General features: G+C 44.5%; 1 protein-coding gene across 1 annotated transcript in view; it reads left to right on the top strand.

Moving 5' to 3' along the window:
• LOC135202188 (RING-box protein 1A) overlaps positions 1–23386 on the top strand; it is a 38109-nt gene that overhangs the window by 12108 nt on the left and 2615 nt on the right. The window contains exons 2-3 of the mRNA XM_064231447.1: positions 13402–13429; positions 13689–13810. Coding sequence (XP_064087517.1) covers positions 13402–13429; positions 13689–13810 — 150 coding nt within the window. The remainder of the gene's footprint in view (positions 1–13401; positions 13430–13688; positions 13811–23386) is intronic.

Genomic DNA, 23386 nt, shown 5'->3' with positions numbered 1-23386 from the left:
GATTTTTATCATAGTATGCGTTTTTTAAAAGCGTCGTTAACTCGGAGCGTCGGAAGCGTCAGCGTCGTAACCTCGGAACAAGCGTCGTAACCCAGGACGGATTTTTCCATTGAATATTTAAGAAAAAGCGTCGTAACCTCGGAACGTCGTAAGCCGGAACCGTCGTAACCCGGGGACCGCCTGTAGTTTGCAAGAAAGGGAAATATTAATATTTATTCATTAATACGTGTAATAAGTGTTAGAATTGATTGAGGAAATATACTGACTTCCTACTTTAGGGAGTCAGTAAAGCATGTAACTAGATACGTTTCTTTTAAAAGTTTTTTGGAAACTCGTACTAACGAGCAATTAGAGTATTAACAGTACTAGTAGTGTTGCATCCTCATCACCTTCTTACTTCGCAGAAACTTCAAATTCATAATTGCAATTTGAAGACAAGGATTGTGGCTCAAAATGCGAGCTATTAAAAGGTAAGAAGTGATAACTAGTGTTCCCCATTGCAGTGGAGGGTGCGTCTGATCGACTCTGTCTCGCTCCCAGGTCTAGACCTCTTTCAAGCTCCCAAGCCCAGGGGAGAAGGAATGTCGAAAGCCGTAAGGAGGTTTCAGAGAATCCCCACCGGTCAGGACTCCCCTCGGCAGGTTCTGTAGAGCGTCCCAGACTGCCAAGGATAGCCATTGAAAAGGCATCCTTAAAAAAGTGCGTCTCTTCATCTTACATCCGAAAAGACGAAGAATGTATATGTTTTGATGATCTAGCACGTTCTCTGAAAACTAAGAGAACACTGAGCAAGAGCCAGCCAGGAACTTAGGAAGCCGCGTTCCAGCAAGCTAGCGTGAGCCACGTTCCAACAGCCAGCAGCGAGCCGCGTTCCAGAAAACAGACTAGCGCGAGCCGCGTTCCTACAACCAAACCGCGTTCTACCAACTGAGCGCGAGCCGCGTTCTAGAACATTTTTCTTGGCGCAAGGCGCTTTCAAGGGACAAAGCGCCAGCCTGGCGCAAATTGCGCCAGAAAAACAGACGGCTAGAGCAAGGAGCCTTATAGTACAGTGGCAGTCAGAACGATCCTTCCATTGAACGTTTCCGGGCAAGAGGCTCTTTCTAAAAGGGGTCTAGTAGGCGTTCGGAACTATCAGGGCGCACGGGACCTTCCACGCAAGCGGAACGTTCCAGGAGCAAGTCTCCTTTCTAGCGTGCGGAACATTCCAGGCGCGCGGAACTATCCAGGCGCTAGGCGCAAGGAGCCAGGCGCCAGAATATTCCAAATCTTCTTATGAGAGAGAGGTCAGTCGCGAGGCTCCTCTTTGAGTTTTTAACTTGAGCAACTTTCCCCTGGCAAAGGTGCAAGATGTCGCACAGGCGGCCGTCGCGTTTGTCAGAAGGATTCTGATACTAAGAGAAGCCATTTTTTCATTATTCAGAAGACTCCTGTGTTTGGCAGTTCCTCTCAATGCGGACTCTCTCCTTCATTCATGCTCTTCCCTCGTTATGAAGAGGCAAGAGCTTTGGGAGTTTTTCTTATAAGAATCTCATCGACTGTTGGGTATGATGGCGGGTAGGAAATATCTACTTCCTTCCGTAAACCCTACAGATGAACAGGAATTCTGTCTCTTCCGCGATTTATGAGGAAATCACGAAGATTTAAAGAGTTCCTGGATTAACTTCCTTCCTTAAGGAGATATATATACTCTTTCTATCGTTCTATTAACAAAAAGAACGAAGACCGTAAAAATTTTTCCTTTCTCTATCTGCCTCGGCAGGGAAAGAAGGTAGTGGAGTATCTGCTGTATGAGAATACGATACGGCAAATCACACATACCGTAGTTACTTCTTTGCAGAGCAACTCAATTACCAGTATCCTTCCAGGAATTTCCTAGGAAGGACTACGCTTAAAGGGATTGTTAAGACAACACCTACTTAGCTTCTAGATTTATCGAAGTCTTGTTTCGCTTAAATATGCATTAATAAGAACTTCCTGAAGTTCGATAATAATTTTGTAAGATTCCTTTATTTAATGGAGTAGCTGGCAACTCTGGAAGAGTAAGGCGAGACGGCTAACGGGAGACTGCTATCGCGCCTTAGAGACCAACGCAGTAACATGTAGGTGCGGTCATGAGTCGGTGGTTACATGTCTCTCTCCTGCGGGATGGAATAACTAACCGTGTCTCTCCCCTACAATCGCGGTTTTAGCTTCGGATTGAGGGGATAGTTAAGCAAACATAAATAAAATAATGTCTGCCTTTTGCTAAGAAGCTTTCAATAAGAAAGATATTACAACATTTCAATGCTGTTTACCGTAGGTAACATTATTAAAGGATTCTAACGCAGCGGAACTCTATATTATATGATGCTCTCATGCTTACGAAAGAAAGCATGGCTTATTAGAGTACATGCTTAGTGAGAAGATGAATGTAGTAGAAGAGAATTCACTTTAAGACTACGGTATGGTCAAGTCTTATGCACATACCGAGGTTAACTACAGAATTCCTAGTATCCTTACAAAGGTTTCCTAGATTAATGCTGTTTACCACAATGTGACAGTATTATAAAGTATTCTTATACGGCAGAGCACGATATAATATAATTCTCTCATCCTTTCGAGAAACGCACACAACCTTTTTAGAATCGGATATTGCTCAAGAGAAGATGGGTGAGTCGGATGGGAAACATTCTCTTAGTGGCAGAAGTTGCTTCCCTGAATGGACTATACTACGTATATAAAAGTTTTTTCCTACTAAGAACGGAATTAACACGTGAAGGATGTCGGGTACCATAAAGGCACAGATGTTCTGGCACATAACCTTAAAAGAACTAGAAGGAAGCGCCAGCCTGGCGCAAAGCGTCAGAAGCACCAGCCTGGCGCAATGCGCCAGAAGCACCATCCAAGATATTTTCTCGTTTTAGCGAGTTATTAACCTATGAGTCCAGTTAGTGGTTTGGTTGGGTTTGTTTGCTCACCTCGGTGGTCGCGGGTTCGATTCTCGGCCATTCCATTGAGGAGTGAGAGATGTGGATTTCTGGTGATAAAAGTTCACTCTCGACGTGGTTCGGAAGTCACGTAAAAACACCATACAAACAAACAAACAAACCAGTAGCCTCTCGGAGGCTCGGTAACGGCAAGATTCGTTCCTGATTTCGTTACCCATTTAATCGGAAAGGGGTCGCTTACAAGGAATGATGAAATGATTTATTTTAATCACTTAGGCCAATTCCACGACTCTCTCATATCGCAAAGAGCATCGAGAATCTTTTTTTTCGCCCCTGTTCGCGTTAACAAAAGAAAACCTATTTGGGAACAGACACGGAACGTAACGATCCTTAAGAGGTTCGATGCAAGATTTTGCATGTCCGTAAGAACCTTCTCGATCAAAGATAATAACTGTTAACGTACGTCTAACATTTATTGAAAAGAGTTTTGAGAACCTGCGGAAAGTCTTCTTCATAGATCTCTTCGCAAGGTAGAAGACGAACAGGCTTCCTATAGATGCTTCCTTTTCCTCGACCAAGAGAGGTAGCAATATACGACATCTTTAATTTAAAGAGGGGAATAAACTTTAGTCTTTTTTTCCCTTAGTTATAAATTCTTACAGATATTAAGATAAATGGGCGTCAAAGGAAGAGAGGATGAATGCCTCATTTTGGCCTTAGAGAGGTTGGATTCACAGAAGTCACGTTCTTCTCACAGCATGTTTCGTAAGGCTTTTCCAAGAGTATCTGGATATTCTATCAGAATCTATTATAAATAGACCTGAAAAACCTCTCCACTCTGAGTCTGTCCGCGTGCAGACTGACCAGAAGTGGACATGAATGAGAGGATTTTTCAAGGTAAATGACAATAGTCATGGCTAAGACATAGAATTGCTGCAGATCGTGCTAGATGGAATGAGGAAACTGTCCTCTTCCGATACCTCTGTGAACCACATAGCGAGGTTCTTTCTTCACTTTCAGAGGGAAGAATCACCTAGGTATATATCTGCTATCAAAGAACACAGTAAAAGGCTATACTCTGTCTCTACAAGGGGAATTAGAGATAACAGAAGATTAAGATCTTCGGGATCTTATACGATACCGCAATACGACAAGAGTAGGATATCATGTACTTCGAATGGGATCTTATTGTGGCCACAGATTCCGTGTTCTGACAAAATGGAACTGCTCCTCATCAAACTTTGAGAAAGTTTATGAAGGAATTCTTTGTTTCTCTTAGCCCTAAACGACCAAGAAGACAAGTGAATTTTTTGTGCATTGAAATCTCGCATCAGATTCAATGGAGACTCAGCAATGGGTTCTTGCCAGCATAGTATGTCTGGCAAAAGAACTAAAACCCTCTATTCCTGACGCAACGCTTTCAGATAGAAGTTTCGTTGCCCCCAGGCAGGGTACTTACTTTTTCATCTACAGAAGAAGAGATGGTTTAAACGTTTGCCTACAGAGTCTTCGGGGTGCGATGAGGGCTCGAAATGCTTCCCAGAAGGTATTCAGGATATAATAAGAGCTAGAAATCAGGGTTCCGCCCAATTTCAGCTCAGTCTCTCCTTCGACTTCCAGACTCCTTCCCTTCCTTCGGGCAAGGATAGGGAAGATTCTGCAACGAGGAACCTCATCAACATGTAAGAAGAGATCTCGTTAGCAAAGGAAGTATTCACGAAGGATCCTCCTCGGAGGAAGACTTCTCTCTCGTATTGTTAGATATCCTGTCGTCTACTGGATGTAGCTGACTACAATCACCTCCCCTTGCCAGGGGCCAAAAGCTCAAAGGGGAAGAATTTCTTCTGCCCTTCTCCAGTCTCCTGATAGATTATGTGGTTGTTCAGGACTCTCGGACAATGTAGCGCCAGCCAGGCGCCAAATGCCAATACAGGCGAAAAACGCCAGAGGCGGACAGTTCCAAGGAACTCTGTCATGGTCGGATACTGAGAAGGAGCGGGCCTCCAACCTGGCGCAAATGCGCCAGAGGCGAACAAATCGGACAGATATAAGAGTGTCCGATGTGGACATCGCCAGACAGCCTAGAGACTCTTCCAAGCTCGAAGCTCCAGCAAGTGTGGAGGAGCCAAGCCAGGCGCGAGGCGCCAGCCGGGCTCTAGGAGCCAGCCAGGCTCTAGAAGCCAGCCAGGCGCCATCCAGGTGCCAGGCTCCTTCAAGGCTAGGCTCCAGTCAGGATTGAGGATCCATCCAGGCGCAAGGCTCCTTCCAGTAAAGAGAAACCTAAAGCTCTGTCATGTAAGACGGCTAGTCCCCATTGATATGATACAGGTAAGGGCTCTGCATGTAAGTGGTCAGCCCCCATTGGCACGATCCGAGAAAGGCTCTGTCGTGTAAGTGGGCTAGCCCCCATTGACATGATCCAGAAGGGTTTGTCAGTCATAGGTCCCTACCTCGCTGAAACTCTTGAGGCATGCAGACTCATAGACAGTAATCAGAAGTCTTCTGCCAAGCTCCAGGCGCAAGGCGCCAGCCAGACGCAAGGCTCCAGCCAGGCGCGAGGCGCTAGCCAGGAGGGAGGAGCCAATCCAGGCTCCAGCAGGCTCCTTAGCCCATTCAGGCGCAAGGCTCCAGCCAGGCTCTAGGCGCCATTCAGGCGCAAGGCTCCAGCCAGGCGCGAGGCGCTAGACAGGCGCTAGGAGCCTGCCAGGCACGAAGCGCTAGCCAGGCTCCAGGCTTCACCCAGAAGAGATCTATATCAAAGAATGCCCTGGCCTTCTTTGAGACAATGTGATCTCCTAAGCACTTGACAAGTGCATTGATGATTCCTTCAAACAGCTGAGAATTAAAAGCGCATGAAGTGCGAGATTTTCCGAATTCTTGTTCTTTCCTTAACAATATGTCATAAGGACATATTAGCTGTCACATACGGAGATGCAACTCTGTGTTTGACTTCCCATATCCGAAGGATGTCAAGATAACCTACGAGAGATCCTTCTCTCTTGGTTGATATGTGTCTGCGGATACATTGCTGGGATAGGGAGCCGATACTGATCCTTAACTAGTGAGTTAAATTTTATTTAACGTTCGTGTTTTTTTCTTTGGGTTGTTTGAAAGGAGTTTGGGATAACTCTTTTCAACTTAAGCACTAACCCTCGTGTTAGGATCAGGTGATTGGGATCGGTGTTGTGCTCCTTAATTATGCCACTAGGCATAGGCCATATTGTCATGTAAGAGGCTCTGTCGAGTAAATGGATAAGACCCCATCGACAGACCCACAATGAACTCTTAGCCATAGGTCACATCCTCGCTGAGGCTCTTGAGGCGAAGCAGATTCCTAGGCATTAGCCATGGAATCTTTCCGCCTGAACAATAGGAACCAAGGTTTTATTTATTTATTACCTACAACGTATGTTGTTTACCTGTCTGTTCAGTAAATAGTTGTCTCTTACCCACCACCAAGGGTGTCAATCAGCCAAGTATATATCTGCCGGGGAAGTTGCATGTACAAAAATGATATTGTTAGAATACAATAAAGTTTTGTACATACTTACGGCAGATATATACGATGAATGGCCCACCCAGCCTCCTCAGGAGACAGGTGGAAGAGAAAATCTGGTTCTAGAACGGGAATGGTTCCTATTCCTGCCACCCAGCGGCAGGGGGTTAGATCACCTGACCTACCTGCAGCGGTGGTTACATATAGCTGATTGACACATTTAGGTGTGGGACAATGGCAGCTAAAATACCAACTGTCGGAATTATCCGAAGATATAGGTTCCTTACCTTTAAAGACCGCTGACTCAGTGGTTACTGCCTCTGTAGTCTGCTGGCCTTTATTGTACCGACAGGATATATGGATCCGTGCGTCGAACACAAAAATAATAAGTACTTGCCGTTGAGGAGTGACCGTAACGGACAAGACTATAATGCCCCTGCTCAGGGTCAGTACAAATCACCACAAAAATACAATGAAAAACGAGGGATCACCACAACCGTTTAAGAAATACACCAGACATTAAAAGACTGAAAGATACTCAAAAAACTCCCTGTATCTTCAGACAACCTTAAAAATACAAAAAAACATAATCAGGAGAAAAGTTAAGTGAGGATGGATACATCCTTCTCTCCCTCACCCAATACCGTGTCAGTCACAATGAATGGCCCCAATGTACTGTAATTTTCATATGTCTGCAAATTTGTCAGATAATGAGATGCGAAGACAGAATTGCTTCTCCAATATGTAGATTTAATAATGTCTTTCAAAGACAGATTACGTCTAAAGGCCATAGACGTAGACACTGCTCTAATTTCATGAGCTTTGACTTTAAACACTTGATATCTGAGTCCTGACATTGTCCGTGTGCCTCAGAAATCAAAATTCCTTAAAAAGAAGGAGAGCGCATTTTTAGAAAGAGGACAAGAAGGATCTTTCACTGAACACCACAGGTGTTACCTCTTATACCTTTGGTCCTTTGCACATAATGTCTAAGTGCTCTCACTGGACAGAGAAGACATTCAGGCTCATTAGGCCCCACTAACTCCGAAATGTTCTTTATAGAGAAAGAACGAGGCCAAGGACGTGAGGGATTTTCATTCTTAGCCAAAACCCCAGCATTGATGAGCAAATGGCATTGCCCTTAGCGAATCCAACTCTCTTATTCAATAGGCATGCAGCTCACTGATTCTTCTAGCTGATGCTAAAGCACAAAGAAAAAGTGTCTTCCTGGTCAGATCTCTAAAAGAAACTAGAGGAGATTGGTTCGAATCTATCTGACATCAGCCATTTAAGAACTACATCCAGGTTCCAAGCTACTGTTCTTGACTCCTTTGTCTTGGTCGTATCAAAGGAACGAATCAGGTCTGAGAGGTCTTGATTATTAGAAATTTCTAATCCTCGATGTCTGAACACAGAAGACAACATAGCTCTATAACCCCTAATCGTCTGGGTAGAAAGCTTCTTATTCTCACGAAGAAAAACAAAAAGGAAGTTAGCTACTGAGCTATAGAGGTCTTAGAAAACGAAATTTCTTCTTCTTTGCACCAAGCTCTGAAATTTGGACCCCACTTAGCTTGGTACAAACTCGATCAGAGATTCTCTTCTGGGTCTAGCAATAGCCCTTGAAGCTCTCTTTGAAAATCCTCTCTTTCTGAGGGAGATGCTCGACAGTCTGAATGCGACTAGTCGAAGAGCGGACAAGTTGTGATGGAACCTCAGAAAGTGGGGCTGTCTGAGTAGATCCTTCCTTACGGTAACTCTCTCGGAAAGTCCGTCAACAGCAGTAGTAGATCCAGAAACCATTCCCTGGCCGGCCAAACCAAAAGGGGGCTATCAGAGTCATCCTGACGTTCTGATGACCTCTGAACTTTGCCAGAACTAATCTTAGCATTTTGAAAGGTGGAAAGGCATACAGATCCAGATTTGACCAGTCCAGAAGCATGGCATCCACTGTAAACGCCTCCTCGTCTGGAATTGGGGAGCAATACAGTGGTAGACGAGCTGTCTTGTTTGTGGCGAAGAGATCCAACTGAGGACATCCCCAAATCCCCCAAAGCTTCTTGCATATTTGAGGATGTAACGTCCACACTGTGGAGAAGACTTGTCCTCTCCTGCTGAGAATGTCCGCCTTTACATTCTTCGAGCCTTGAATAAAATCTTGTGCTCAAGACAAAACCTTGTTCTCTTTCGCCCAAATGAGTAGGTCTCTCGCCGCCTCGAACAGAGAGAACGAGTGTGTCCCCCCCTGGTTTTTTTATGTAAGAGAGAACCGTGGTGTTGTCTGCTTGAACCAGCACTAGTTTCCCTCTTACCTCTGTCTTGAAGTGCATTAGAGCCAAATGAATCGCCTTCAACTCTTTTTAGATTTATGTGCCAGCTTTCTCTGATGAATCTGCCAAAGACCCGACACTTCCTTTCTCCCCAGAGTAGCTCCCCCCCCACCCTTGTCCGATGCGTCTGACAAAAGCGTAAGGTTTGGGGCTCAACTGGCTTAGAGACAAGCCTTCCTCTAGCCTTCCTTCTGATTTCCACCAAAGGAGGTCCTGTTTGATTCCTTCCGAGATGTGGGGAACACGAAGGAGTCTGGGAACTTCTTCCTTTGCCACTTCTGCTTCAAGTAAAATTGAAGTGGTCTCATGTTGAGCCTGCCCAGACTTACAAAATTGCTCTATTGAAGCCAAGGTTCCTAAAAGGCTCATCCTCTGATTCGCCGAGCAAGTTTGTCTGACAAGAAATTCGTCTATTTTGTTCAGGCAAGAGTCGATCCTTTGGAGAGACGGAAAAGCCTGAAAAAGAACTGAATTCAGTCTCACTCCTAAATAAAACTATCTCCTGAGAAGGATGAGACATGACTTTTTTTTTTTCCTTGTTTACTAACAAACCTAGGCTTTCCGTCATCCTTAAAGTCTTTTGTAGGTCCTCCACACACTTCTGTCTGGACCTTGCCCTGAGAAGCCAATCGTCTAGATACATGGATTCGTATCCCGTCTAGATGAAGCCACTTTGCTACTGACGACAGAACTCTGGTGAACACTTGTGGAGCTGTCGACAGGCCGAAGCAGAGGGCCCTGAACTGATAAATGCGGCCCTGGAACACGAATCTCAGGAATCTTCTCGATTCCGAATGAATCGGAATATGAAATAAGCGTCCCGAAGGTCTATGGAAACCATCCAATCTCCAGGATGAAGCGCTGCTAATACCGATTGGGTCGTTTCCATAGGAAAAACTTTCATCTTTCAGGGACAAAGACGTTCAGGGCACTGACGTCCACACCGGTCTCCAACCCCCTTTGGCCTTCTATACCAGGAAAAGGCGATTTTTAAAATCCTGGTTCCTGCGGAGAGTCCACTAACTCTATGGCCCTCTTTACCAGTAAGGCGAGAACTTCTTGATGGAGGGCGGCAAATTTTTCGGAGTTCTCCGAGAAGGCTGACAAATTCACAGGAAATTCTGTGAGAGGGGGTGCTTGATGAACGGAATGGTGTATCCTTCCTTCAGGACCTGGACCGTCCAAGGATCTGCTCCGAGATGAAACCAGGTCTGCCAGAAAAGGTGTAATCTGGCTCCTACTGCTGTGTGGAGGACTACGGGCCTACTCTTGATGGAAGAGGGAGTGGTTTTAGAAGAGGCTCTACTCTCCCACGAAACCTGGAGAAATGATCGAACGGGAGCTCTCCCTCGAAATTTGGTTTTAAGGAGCTTCCGTGGAGGGAGCACCCTCCGAGAAGCAGAAAGAAACCGGTAGGCTATCTTCCCTGGGCTTCTTCACTGACTGTGATAAAAAGAGCCTGGGTCGCGTTTCTGTGTTAAAGATTGAGCGATCTCGCTCACAATCTCTTGCGGAAAAAGGTGTTTCTTGTCCAAAGGAGAGAAGAGCAAGGCAGACTTCTGGTTCGATGAAACCCCTTTCGACAAGGAGGAGCACCAAAGCTGTCTCTTCTTCAACACTCCAGAGGCGAAAATGGCAGTAGCTCCGAAGCTCCATCACAGATGCCTTTATCGATACAATCCAGTAACCGGAGGCAAAATCCTTCAACTGCTCCTCCGAAAGTCCAAATGACTTGACTTTCTGGCCAGCGAAGCAATGGCCCAATCCAGGAAGCTAACAACTTCGAACACGGAAAACACTCTTGCAAAGATGCTCCAGTTCATTCGTTGAAAAGAAAATCTTAGCAGTATTAAGGGCTGCTCTGCGGGAAGAGTCCCACGAGGACTAGAAAAGTCTCCCTGAGCGGAGGCAGTCACACCCAGGGAAAAAACTTCTCCAGTGTCATACCCCAGACACGGGCCTCCTTGAGACGAAAGTGCTCGAAGGGGGAAGACAAAAAAACATTTTTCCCCTGTTCCCTTTTCTCCAAAAGCCAAGCGTTTCACTTTCTTGATAGCTTTCTTAGCCGAAATCGCAGAGACGAGACGCGTGAACGATGACGAGGAGTCAGGCTTACTGTCCTTTTTCCACTGCGAACTAGAGAAACTGGAACGGAAGGCGCAAAAGAATCTCCAAAGTTGTCAACGAAGGATCGTAAAAGGAGTTTATACCCCGACAAATGCTTGTCTTTTTCTGTAAGTCCTTCTCCTTCTTCCTCCAAATCCGAAGCTTCCTTCGACGAAACTGGCGAACATTCCATCGGAAGAGGAATCCTGTTCGGCGAAGTCACACCCTGATGCGTCCGAGGAGGTGTGAGAAAGCAGGAGAAGACGTCTGAGCCTGTACTGAGACGAATCCGGGCGGCTGAGCTGGCGGCTGTCGTTGGCGGCTGAGCTGGCGGCTGATGTGGCGCTCGAGCGAGAGCCTGACGTGGCGCCATAGATGGAGTCAGGAAAGGAGCCAAAGTCCAACCAGGCGCCTGAAGTGGCGTCTGAAGAGGAGTCACATGGAGAGTCTGAGCCTGAAGAGGCGACTGCAAAGGAGCCTGAAGAGGCGACTGCAAAGGAGCCTGCGAAGAGGACTGCACAGTAGTCTGCGGAAGATGTAAGGCGGTCGGGAGCGCATTCGGGGACGAAAGAGACTTACCCAAAAGCTCCAAGATACTGCCTAACTTGGCATTCATCTGTTCAAACACCGAAGGTTGAGGATCCACCGACGTAGAAGGCGCGGGAGGCGTAGAAGGATGATCCATACACACTCTGTAGCCGCAGGAGTTATCGCTTGAGGAGGCTCTGGAGAAGGCTCCGAAGGAGTGTGCGTGTTCGGCTTCTCCACTTCTATGAGAGAAGGGCGATAAATCGAAACCGCCGGAGAAAAAGCTTCAGGCTCCTCCCAAAAACTACAAGAAGGTTCGGCAGCCGACCACCTTCTTGGAACCGCAGCAGGCGAAACATCGCGAGACCTTTTCAGCGGTCTAGAAGTCTTATTGACGCCCAACCTCCTATAAGAGGTAAACAATCTGAACTAGAGTCGCTTGAAACGAAAAAACAAAAACCTTTCCTCGCAACACCTTTCCAATGGTGAGCGACAGCATCCTGGGATACGCTACAGGATTGCTTGAGGGGGGCGGCTGCTCGGGAGCAGATCCCGCTCGCCTCCCTTCGGTTTTCGCGGCATGCCTCCTCCCAGGATCTGGGGAGTTTGACAGGGGCCTAGACCTAGGAAAACGAACCGGCCGAACAACCACCTCCTCCACTACACTTGCACTAAGTAATTTATCACACTTAACTACCACTTCTTGCACTGTCTCACCCATTTTCTGCATAGTGGTGAGGAAAGAGACAAATTTCGAGTCCATATCGGCTCGTAATACTGACACGGGATCGGGATCGGGAGATACAGATTCGAGGGCAGGAGCAACCACTACGGGGTTAATGGGAACAGGATTAACAGAATTCAGAGGAATATCCTGGCTACTCACTAACTTAGAAGAAGATCTCTGTGAAGCCTTTCTGATTCTATCTTTTTCTAACTTTCTCATATACTTTCCCAGTGCCTTCCACTCCTGAGATGTTAGAGACTTACATTCTTCACACGTATTCTCAAAAGAACATTCACGTCCCCTACAACTAACACAAGTAGAATGAGGATCAAGTGAAGCTTTAAGAAGTCTAGTCTTACACCCACTACTACACACCCTATACTGAACAGAGCCGGTGTCAGACATCGTGAAGAATTCAAAATAATTCCTAAAAAGGACAACAATATCAAAACCAAAATAACTATAGCGCTAGCAAAAAGATCAGTAAACTCAAGGTACATCACCAAAAGGAGAAAACCAAGATGATCAAATCCAAATTCCAACCAGCAGAGGAACCGTGTTACCGGTTCCGACAGCAGGAAACTTCTGATTTATTGTTGGAATGGTTCCCGGTACCCGGTAGAGGGCGGGAGTAGAGGGATCACCTGTCAAACTATTAGCGCTACCGCGAATTTCAAATTCTGCCGTGACGTCAGGAGATGACAGCTATATGTAACCACTGGGTAAGTTATATAAGTGAAATGTGTATTTCTGGTTATAGAAGTTCACTCTCGACGTGGTTTGGAAGTCACTTAAAGCTGTTGGTCCTGTTGCTGAATAACCACTGGTTCCATGCAACGTAAAAGCACCATACAAACAATCAGACAATAAATGCACTTTTTGTGATATGCATTTTTAAGGGGTTTTAAGTATTCACAGATTTTATCTATTAGACAGGTGTGTGGTACCCATCCCCCGCGAATAAGAGGGGTCTGCTGTATATTTATTTAAGGCATGTTCCAAATTAGAGCAAGTGTGTTGAGGTGTAAAAAGTGGGCTCCCCTTATTGTACCTTGGTGGTTGTCTACTTAACTTATTTTTAAGTACTACAAGTAATATGGTTGTCATACCATTTGAAATACTGTACTAATTTTATTCCATAGGTGATAGAACAAGTATAAAAGACTTGTATAATTGACAGAGTATGTAAATTTCAACAAAGGATGGGAGTTGAATGGTCATTGGGCGTTGTTATGATCAAGAACCGAGTACAGTTATCATTAAATAATTTTTCTCTTTTTACAGTGGAATGCAGTAGCTTTATGGGCATGGGGTGAGTATTGGACTGATTAATTTTTTGAAGTTCAGAATAATTGCCTTTAGCCCAATTTTATGACATTATGGATATAATCAAGAAAAATAAGTAAATTAAATCTGTTGTAATTATTTGTAACAAGGAAAAGGACTGATGTTAAAAGTGGTAATTATATATAAGTGACTTGCAGTGTAGAGAATTAAGTTTTTAGAAAAAAAACTAATGGAATTTAATCTTTTCCACTTATCTTTCATGTATATTTTATTATTGTTTACAGACATTGTCGTAGACAACTGTGCCATTTGTCGTAATCATATCATGGATTTATGTATTGAATGCCAGGCAAATCAAGCCTCTGTTACATCAGAAGAGTGCACTGTTGCCTGGGGGGTGTGTAATGTAAGTAAATGTTTTTCAACTTGTTTGATTTTGTTGTAACAAGTTAATTGGATGATTTGTTAAGTAGTGAGCTTTTAGACCTGTAATTAAGATTAGGTATTGTGTTTCTACAGGAGAACAAAATATCATCCCCCAAGTGCTTGACACTGCAATAGCAAATTTGCCCAATGGTCTCAGAGAAATAACACCAATGCAGTGATGTTCTGTACATGAATACAATAGTTCCTAAATACAAATTAGCTTACCTAACTGCTGTTATATGTAGAGAGACACTGGTTAAAGACTTTGCTTTTACTGTGTGATTTTAGGATCTTTCAGTGCTCACAGATGTCATTAAGACCACCTGATTTTGTCCTGATGAATTTAACTTCAAATTATTTATCCTTTTTCACTTTGTGGCCAGCAAAAATGCAGGCGTTCCATAACTTTGGTTGGTCTTGCCACTTGGGGGTTATTTGTACACTTTTACACCCTGTAATTGTGTACATAGCAATGGTTTTTGTCTTGACATTAATGGAATATGCCATCCTGATTTTTTTTATTTCTTGAGCTCTTGTTGCTTGTACATGTACTCTAATAATTGAAATTTGTTGATAAAAGTAAAGAATAGATTCACACCCTTAAGGAAAGTTAGATTGTTTAAGGTGGTGGCTGAGACCAAAATTCCTGACAATGAGGAAATTGGGATATGCAGAAGTATTCCTCTCCTTTCAAGAACTAAAAATATAGTTGTTCCGACACGAACTACAAACCCTCGGTCCTTTAACATAAGGAATGTACTTATGGCGTAGCTGGAATTACGGCCGTTGAATCTTGAACAAGGTGGTTAGGTAGTAACTACCGTGGGGCAGGCTAGCCTGCCCAGATGTAAACACTCTACTTTGCTTTTGGCCGTCTTCCGATGAAGACGTGTTTGTGAGTTCCGGCTGATTGGTCGTTGAATTTTTTTCCCGGTGGGATCCTTTTTGTTTATTTTTTGTGTTTAAATAATTATGCATATACGGTGTTTGATATTAATACTAAACAAAGGTTTGTCCTTGTTTTTCAATTAATATACAAACCCACTTTTTGTGATAGCCTTTGTAACCACCCCTCTACTTGTGTCAAGAGTCGGCAGCTTAGGTATGCCAACATATTATTTACATTCTTTCGCCCTTTAACGCTGGCTCAGACCTGCATGAGGACGAGATATGTATCTAACGTGAGGATGAGACATGTATTTAACGTAAGTGATATTGATCCTGTAACGGGACATGTATTCATCCAAAAATTATACTTACGCTTGGGAATTACCAAGGGCACTTCAAAGGCTTGTCCGTGTTTCGTTGTTATGGTAATTTCTCTTCTCCTTCTTCCTTTCACTTACTATCGGAAGAAGGTAGAAGGATGGGCGTGTGGTGTTGATGTTGGAGGATCTCCTCTCACTTCAGAGGGCGGCGCCCTTGGATGCGTGAGGAGTATCCTCATTACTTTAATATTTTTTTCCTTATTTTACAGACTAGTGGTGATTGTGTTTTCAGCAGTATTAGTTGGATGCTCTTCGTATTGGTTATCCTAACCTTGGAATTGTACCTATGACTCGTAGCATTTTGCGGACCGATCCTCGAGTGTGTGTACTGATCCCCTGCTGATAATCATATTCATTACCACTACTACCCGGGAGTTATGTCACTGGACGAACCTGTCACGCTGCCCTGTGATGTTTATCTACTCCTGATGGTAGAAGTCTGGCAGAATTCGGAGGAACCGAAGAGGAAGAGAACTTGTCAAGTGTTGTCATCCTCCTCTTCGAGATCATCATATCTTCATACCTCCTCCCCTTCGACTTTTAAGGCTTTGCCGTAAAAGAGAAGGTGGTCTCCCCCCCCCATAAGAAGTCTCGTCACGGGACTTCTAAGGGTCTGTCTCGCTCCAGTGAGACAGGTGGGTCTTCCGCTGGTCCTCCCGTTCCTCCAGGAACGGGGGCCTGTCTCTCCTTCCTCGGGGAGGAAGCAGACGGGGACTGTTAGGATGAGCATAATTAAATACAGGGCCAGATACCAGGTTTATTGTGAATCCGTTACAACAACTTGCTGCCAAGGACCAGCACCCTGGGCGCACCCCAACACAACAACGGAACCGAGAACTCAAAAACAAAAGACATTCATAGCAAGGAATAGAATCACAATTAACAAAGGATTACTTTTTTTTTTATCTAAAACTCTATAGGGACCATGGAGGTACCGGCCACCACTGGTATCTCCTCTCCTGGTTCCGAAGGTTGCACCTTTTTACTGTCAGTTTCCGTTTCAGTGGTGAATGGCCTTAGTTGCCCCAGTGCTTGGCATAATGCCAAAAATCTATATAAATTAAATCAAACAACTAAATCAAAAGTTGTGAGCTATGCCCTGTAAGAAATTTATTTTGTCCACAGGATTATACTTTTCTAATAGTGCCATGATTAACTTATTTGCATTTTATTCTTCTGTTGCATTGGATTTCTTGTTTTAAAAAACTTTTTTTTTTTTTTTTTTTTCTTGAATGCAATGGCCTCTGCCTCCTGTAATGCATCAATTATGTTTCAAATAGAGGGGAGTTGGCAGGTTGCTGAGGACTGCAAAGCATTATGTAACCCCTCGCAAATATTGTTAGATCTGGGTAACTGGTTTAAAATTTTTTTGAACATTCGAGGGCTCTACAGAGAAACTTGGTGCTCACCTTATTCCACTTGCTTGGCCAATATACGTCATGTCAAAAACTCAGTAATTCGGGGGGGGTGGCCGCCAAATCACAATCAGTGGACAAAAATTAAAGCCATCAAAAACATCACTTACAGAGAGAAATGATAAAGCAGATAAATGCTTTATCTTCAAACTGAACTCTTCACCATTGCTGTCTTAACCCTAGAACACAGATTTTCTTGACAAGAGACTTGAATAAATGTAAAAGGCATGAGCTAGTTGGTGCTTGTGGAAATATGTCAGTATGTCTGGAAAACCTCTTTGAGCTCCTATTTTAATATCTTTCAACGGTGATTTTGAATTAAGTTGAGGTTTGTTCATGAAACTTACCTGTCAGATATATATATAGCTGTATTTTCTGAAGTCCGACAGAATTTTAAAAACTTCCGACACACGCAGTGGTCGGCCAGGTGGTTAGTACCCATTCCCGCCGCTGGGAGGCGGGTATCAGGAACCATTCCCATTTTCTATTCATAATTTTTCTGTCGCTGGTGCTGAAAACACCTGTTTTCAGTACCTCCGTCTTAGGATTTTGGAAACTTCATTGCCGCTAAGTATCCTAATTGTCTTTTGATTTATTTACTTGGATTTGTGGGATTTGTGGCTAGGCATACGCTATCTTAAATTGATTTGAATTTGATTCATTTTTGCATAAAATATCTGAATCTAGTTAGGCTAGTTTCAGACGGGGTTGTCTGCAAAGATAGGGTGTGGCTACCGAAAGCTTCGGTAGATCCGCACTTGGTATGTACGAGGGGTATGGGTCTTGCTTCTTTGTTGAGATTTGTCATGTAAGGAGTGTGAGACTTTGTCTATTCCGTAAGGAAGACGTATGATTCGTATGTACGCAATTAATCAGTAACAAAAGTCAGGGTAGTGAACCTGCTAACCTTCCTGTAGACTTTATTTTGCCTAACCCTGTAGTATGGCCTACGGGCTATGAATATGTCTACGAGAGGTGCTCGCTCTCCTTCATTGCTGTGAAGTGCTACTTCTGTAATTGTTACTCCTAACCCTGCAGTGTTGCCTTCGGGCCCTAAGCAGTGTCTGTAGAGAATTACCCTTTCTCTGATACTCTTTTGATTCGTATCTTAGAATCGAAAGTGCTTGCTTTAGAGAGTAAAAGTGAAGTGCAGAAGTGCAGTGATACCCCTTGTGTAGTGGAGGGTGCGTCAGATCGGCCTCGTTTCGCCTCTAGGCCGGGACCTCTGCTTGACTCCCAGGACCCGGGGAGGGAGCATGTCGAAAGCCTAAGGAGGGTTACAAGGAACCCCCACCGATCTGGCGTGCCTTCGCAGTTTCTGATGAAAATCCCCAGACTGCCAAAGTGCGTGCGCGTGCACGAATCCTGAAAGATTGCTTCTCGTCCTCCGAAGCGTCCTCCCCATGCAGGGGTGGAGCTTTCGGAAGGACTCGCGCCTCTAAATAGAAGCTTTATAGAAGAGGACGCTTCACGTCCTCTCTCTCTCTCTCGTTATGCGTTTCAGTTGAGAAGTAAGAAGGCGAACGTCGCCTGAACTCGTGTCCGTCTTTCCACCGAGAAATACGTAAAAGAAGTCATAGTAGCAGGAAGCTTTTGAGAGCGGACGCCCGGGACGCTCGGATGGACTCCAGGCGCGCGCGGGTGCACGCCAAGTGCGCGCCAGTGGACGCCGAGCGCGCTCCAGTGGACGCCGAGCGCGTTCCAGTGGACGCCGAGCACGCGCCAGTGGACGCCGAGCGTGCACCAGCGCACGCCAGGTGTGTCGCCTGGCTGAACGTTTCTGTTGAACTCTTCAAGCTCTTGTTTCAGATATGGGCCTAAAGAATGTTTACCTCTACCTCCGGTGATACCTTCTACCTCACCTGCAAAGAATGTGAAGTAGGCAGTGCTTCTGAGGAAGTTTAAAGTGAACAGACAACTTCTTCTTCGAAACCCAGCAAGACATCGGGTTTCGTGAATTCAAGAGGTCTCTGTCAATTAATATTGCTTTTCGCATAGGTGGATGGAGTTAAGGAAAGCTCAAGGGAAGATCTCGTTTGCTCTACCGCAACCTTTTGCCATTCGGCCAATAAATTTAAGTTGCCACTACCGCAGTCAAGACTTTGCGATAAGGCAGTTACGGGTTATGTAAGGCTCGATGTCCTGCACGTCAGGACTCTCGGCAACGTTCAGTGGGATTCTTGCAAAGGCACTCATCAAAAGGACGCTCTTCAGGAAAGCGCAAGACAGGACTTCCTTTGCCATACTGCCAATAAATTTTAAGCTTTAGCAGGCATTAGTTGTGATACGGGAGAGGAAGTTGGTTGGAGAGTTCTTCCTCTTCCCAGGATATTTTGCAAGCTTTTTAGCCCATCTGAAAGGGTTTTTCAGATGATAGATTTTGTTAGTTTCTAGTCAGGACTACGCTGCCGAATTGAACATCGTCGTTCTACCTGCCGTAAGCCCAGTCTCTTAACAGGATTCTTGCCCCTTCCTCGTTTGAGACGGGAATCGAAAAAAATTAAATGCTTGACTCCCTGGATTACGTTTTGTCAATTCAGTGACTTTCCCCCATTGACAATATACTTTCGTTTTGTCAAGTAAGTGGGTATCCCCTCATTGACAAAATATCTCTTTGTCCCGTAAATGGGTTAGTTCTCATTGACAAACATCTCATTAACTTGATATTGCGTAAGCGAATAAGCTCTTATTGACAAGATTCGGAAGAGCTCTCATTCGTCATTCGCAGACTCGTACAAGAAATAGACTTGTAGACTACGTCAATGAACGCTTATGTCCAGTAACATAAGAAGCTTGAGCTGACTGCTTCGATTCTCTTAAGTTTTGTTCATGAAACTTGCCTGTCAGATATGTATGTAGCTGTATTTCCGAATTCAGCTATATATATGTCTGCCAGGTAAGTATGAACAAACTTTATTGTGATATAATTTCATATTTTGCCTTGCGTTATTTTACTTCTGGTTGGTTCAAGTCATATACGCTTGCTGTAGTTACCTCTTCGGATGGCAACCGAGAGGTCTATTGTCTATTTTAAGGACATTTAATCGTTACTCCCTGCAGCCTTCCAGGAGTTTCCGATTTATCTTTTACCGTTGTATGGTAGTGTTCTGACGACACAAACGAATCTATATATTTAGCGTTTTCTGTTTCGCTTAAATATACCAGCTTGAGAGTCTTTCGGCTCAAAAAAAAAATAACGGACCTATTTCTTCGTAGAATAGGGTAGCTGGCAACCCAGACATAAAGTTAAGAGACGACGTTCGTAAGCTGCTGGCTGCTGCTGTCATGCTGTGTCTGTCTTCCAGTTCCAACCGAGCCAGCAACAGATCGGGCGCTGTCATGCGCCGTAGGTTTACGTCTCTGTCTCCTGCGGGATTGACTGACTAACCGTATCTCTGTGCTGGCGGTTACGTCTCTCCTGCGGGATTGACTGACTAACTGTAACTCTGCCCTACAATCACGGACTTTAGCCTAAGATTGAGGGGATTTTCTTACGTGAATGAATAAACGTTTGCATTCGTTTTGCCTTACTATGTTTCACAGAGTTATCTCTTAATCCTTTCGGTGCTCGTTACCGACGTATAGAACTACGAGTCTACCGCAACATTGCACTTTTATATGCTCTCCTGCTTAGGCAAAGCGCAGCCTTATTAGGGAAGTAAGCATACTCGGGGAGGGAATGGATGAGCTTGCTGGGGACCATTTCCTTCCTGAAGAAGTTTGTTTCCCCGAATAGACTGCAATTCAGACCACAGTTTTTTCCTACCGGGAAACTGAAATATTATTCAAGATCTAGGAATGATTCTGAACATCTCTCAGTGCGTTTATCACCTGAGGTGATAGAAAGAAGGTGCCGGACATCTGGATAGGGTTTCAGATGTCCTGGATCTTAATCTGAAAGAAGTAAAAGCGATTCGGTAGTCCCTCCAGTCCTCGTAACGAGTTTTGGGAACCAGTGGTCCAGATCAACTTTGATATTCCACAGCTCTCTCATATCTTAAGAAGTATCTTCTCTCGGTCCCTGTTCGAGTTTACGAGAAAGCCTATTATAACAACAGGCGTAGAATGTAACGATCCTCTAGAGGTTCGTTACCGGATTGCGAAAGTCCGTACGAATCGTCTCGATCGACGGCAGCAACTATTGACTTCCGAGTGGAATCTTTCTTTAGAAGTAAGTTGAGAGTTGTGGAGACTTTAGGGACGCCCTTTCATTCTTCTCTTCGATATGTTGAGGACGAAGAGGCTTCTTCTTCTCTGCTCCCTTATTCTCGATCCGGGATCGGTACCATTAAACGCCATCCTATGATATTGAACGGGGATGGATATTTAGTCTCTTTTTCCCCTTTTTTCAATCGCTTAGGAAATGTAATAAGAGGATTTATGACGTCACAGGGAGCGACAATGACGCTGATCGCCCCATGTTGGCCTTCAGGATCCTGGATTCACAGAGGTCACATACTTCCTAGTTCACTTTCCAAGGACCTTTTCCGAGTGAGTCGGTCTACTCTAACTCGAAAGGTACCTATAACCTCTCCGCTCTGAGTCTTGACTACGTTCAGGCTATCGAGATGTTGACAGGAATAAGATTACCGTCTTCCATTTCCGTCTGAAGAATGGGATAAGCTGGCAGTCACAACTATTAAAGAATACGCAAATATGTTGTTGACGGCCTTTGGGCTCAGAGATTTGCGTCTGTCAAACAACAAAGCCCTTCACGATCTTTGAGTTCTGTGGAATCTCGAACCTCGCTCACCATCTACTTTTTGTCTCACCTGTTTTCTCGGAGTCAGACACTCGTGCGAGATCAGGCGACATATAGTAGCCCTGAGTTTCTTGTTGACGAAGTCGGTTGCGTTTATACACCCCCGATGATCGTGTAACATGAGACCAGGTTGGACTGTCAGGCATTCTTCCTTCGGGACTGAATCGCCTTTTTGCTCCTCGCTCCTTTCTCCTGGCACCAGAAGCTCGAGTCAGGAGTTGATTCGCTGACGACGTTGGGTTGCGTTGATACACCCCAAGGTTTGCTTAGATTGAATCGCCCAGGCAGTCCAGACACTCATCCTTCAGCGAAGAATAGTGCCTTATGGTCTTCAGGGTACAGCCTTGCTGTCCTTGATTCGTCTGACTGGTCAACTGGTCGGTCACCTGACTTTAGTACAGACGGACTGACTGTGCATGTCCAGATCGAAGCTTTCAATATGGAACTTAGACGTAGTCTGAAGTTCTTGATGTCAAAGCATTCGAACCTCTCCTACCTGTTAACTTCTTGCATGTGATCAGGAAGGCCTTCTTCTAACCACCCTAGATACGACAAAGAGGGTTAGTGAGATTTTAAGCCATCGTCACAAGTTTTGGCTTTAGAGAACACAAGGCGGTGTGCTCTCTAACCCTTCCGTTGTGGCCTAAGAATGGTAACGACCTTTGTCCTTGGGCCAGGAGCTTGGAAGCAAGGATGGCACAAGTTAGTGGGCAGGAGCCAGAGAGTCCTGTGCCCTGTCGGGTCTCTCAAGTTTTATCTACATAAAACTCAAGAAAGTCGAAGTCAATCGGGCAATCTGCAGTGTTCCGAAAAAGACCAGACTTGCCCATATCGAAGAACAGCCTGGCTTTAGTGTTAAGGAGTTCTTTCAAAAATGCTCCTTCATTGTGTTTGCACAAAGATTTGAAATCTTTTATCTGAATGCTCACGAGGTGAGGGCGCGGCCTCGGAAGCATTTCAACAGAGCATGGCACTCAGCAACATCCTGAGTACCATGTTTTAGCGAAGCAACTCTGTGTTCACTTCACACTCCCTGCGAGATGTGAAGATGGCATATGAGATCTGCTGCTCGCTAGGGCCATACGTGTCTGCAGACACAATCTTGGGGCAAGAAGTACCACTCATCCTATCCTGTAGAAAATGGTTAGGAAGAGCTCTTAATTTAGTTGTTGAGTCGCCGACAACGGCGACTTCTTAACTCTTAAGCCTTAGTTAACACACCTTAACTTTGGCTAGGTTGGTCAGGTGGTGATATATATATATATATATATATATATTTATTTTACTTCTTAGCCCTCATGGTATGGTCAATATGGTCTAGTCACGTCGTGGTCTCGCCCCTGTTGACAGATCATCTGGAGTGCACCAGCTATATAGGTCTCTACCTCGCTGGCAACTCTAGTAGCACAAGCAGACTTACGTGGCAGTAACCACGAAGCCAGCTATGCTAACAGGTGGAACCAAGATGTAAATCATCTGCATGCATTTGTTTCCCAAAATCCTTCTATTCTGTCCCTTCCCACCTCCAAAGGTGGGATTCAGCTATATATATATCTGACAGGTAAGTTTCATGAACAAAATGATATTGTTATGATACAATAAAGTTTGTTCATACTTACCTGGCAGATATATATAATCAAGTACCCACCCACCTCCCCTCAGGGGACAGTGGAAATAAAAATTATGAATAGAAAATGGGAATGGTTCCTGATACCCGCCTCCCAGCGGCGGGAATGGGTACTAACCACCTGGCCGACCACTGCGTGTGTCGGAAGTTTTTAAAATTCTGTCGGACTTCAGAAAATACAGCTATATATATATCTGCCAGGTAAGTATGAACAAACTTTATTGTATCATAACAATATCATTTTTAGTTGCAACCAATACATGAAAGCAGTATACAACTGATGGTACTGTATATTGTTGTGCTAACTTTATAAGTATCATCTGCTGCCCAATTATGAAATCTTATGAAATCTTCCAAGCCTGTTGTCCTTTGATTTTAGTTATATACATTATTTGTGTTATACTGTATTTTAGTCATTCACAGTATGAATCCTTGCTGTACAAGACTACTCTATGCATCTCTAGTATGTTTATGTTCTATCAGC

This window comes from Macrobrachium nipponense, chromosome 23 (genome assembly GCF_015104395.2).
Source record: "Macrobrachium nipponense isolate FS-2020 chromosome 23, ASM1510439v2, whole genome shotgun sequence".
Lineage (NCBI taxonomy): Eukaryota > Metazoa > Arthropoda > Malacostraca > Decapoda > Palaemonidae > Macrobrachium > Macrobrachium nipponense.
This window is presented reverse-complemented; position numbering and strand designations above follow the sequence as displayed.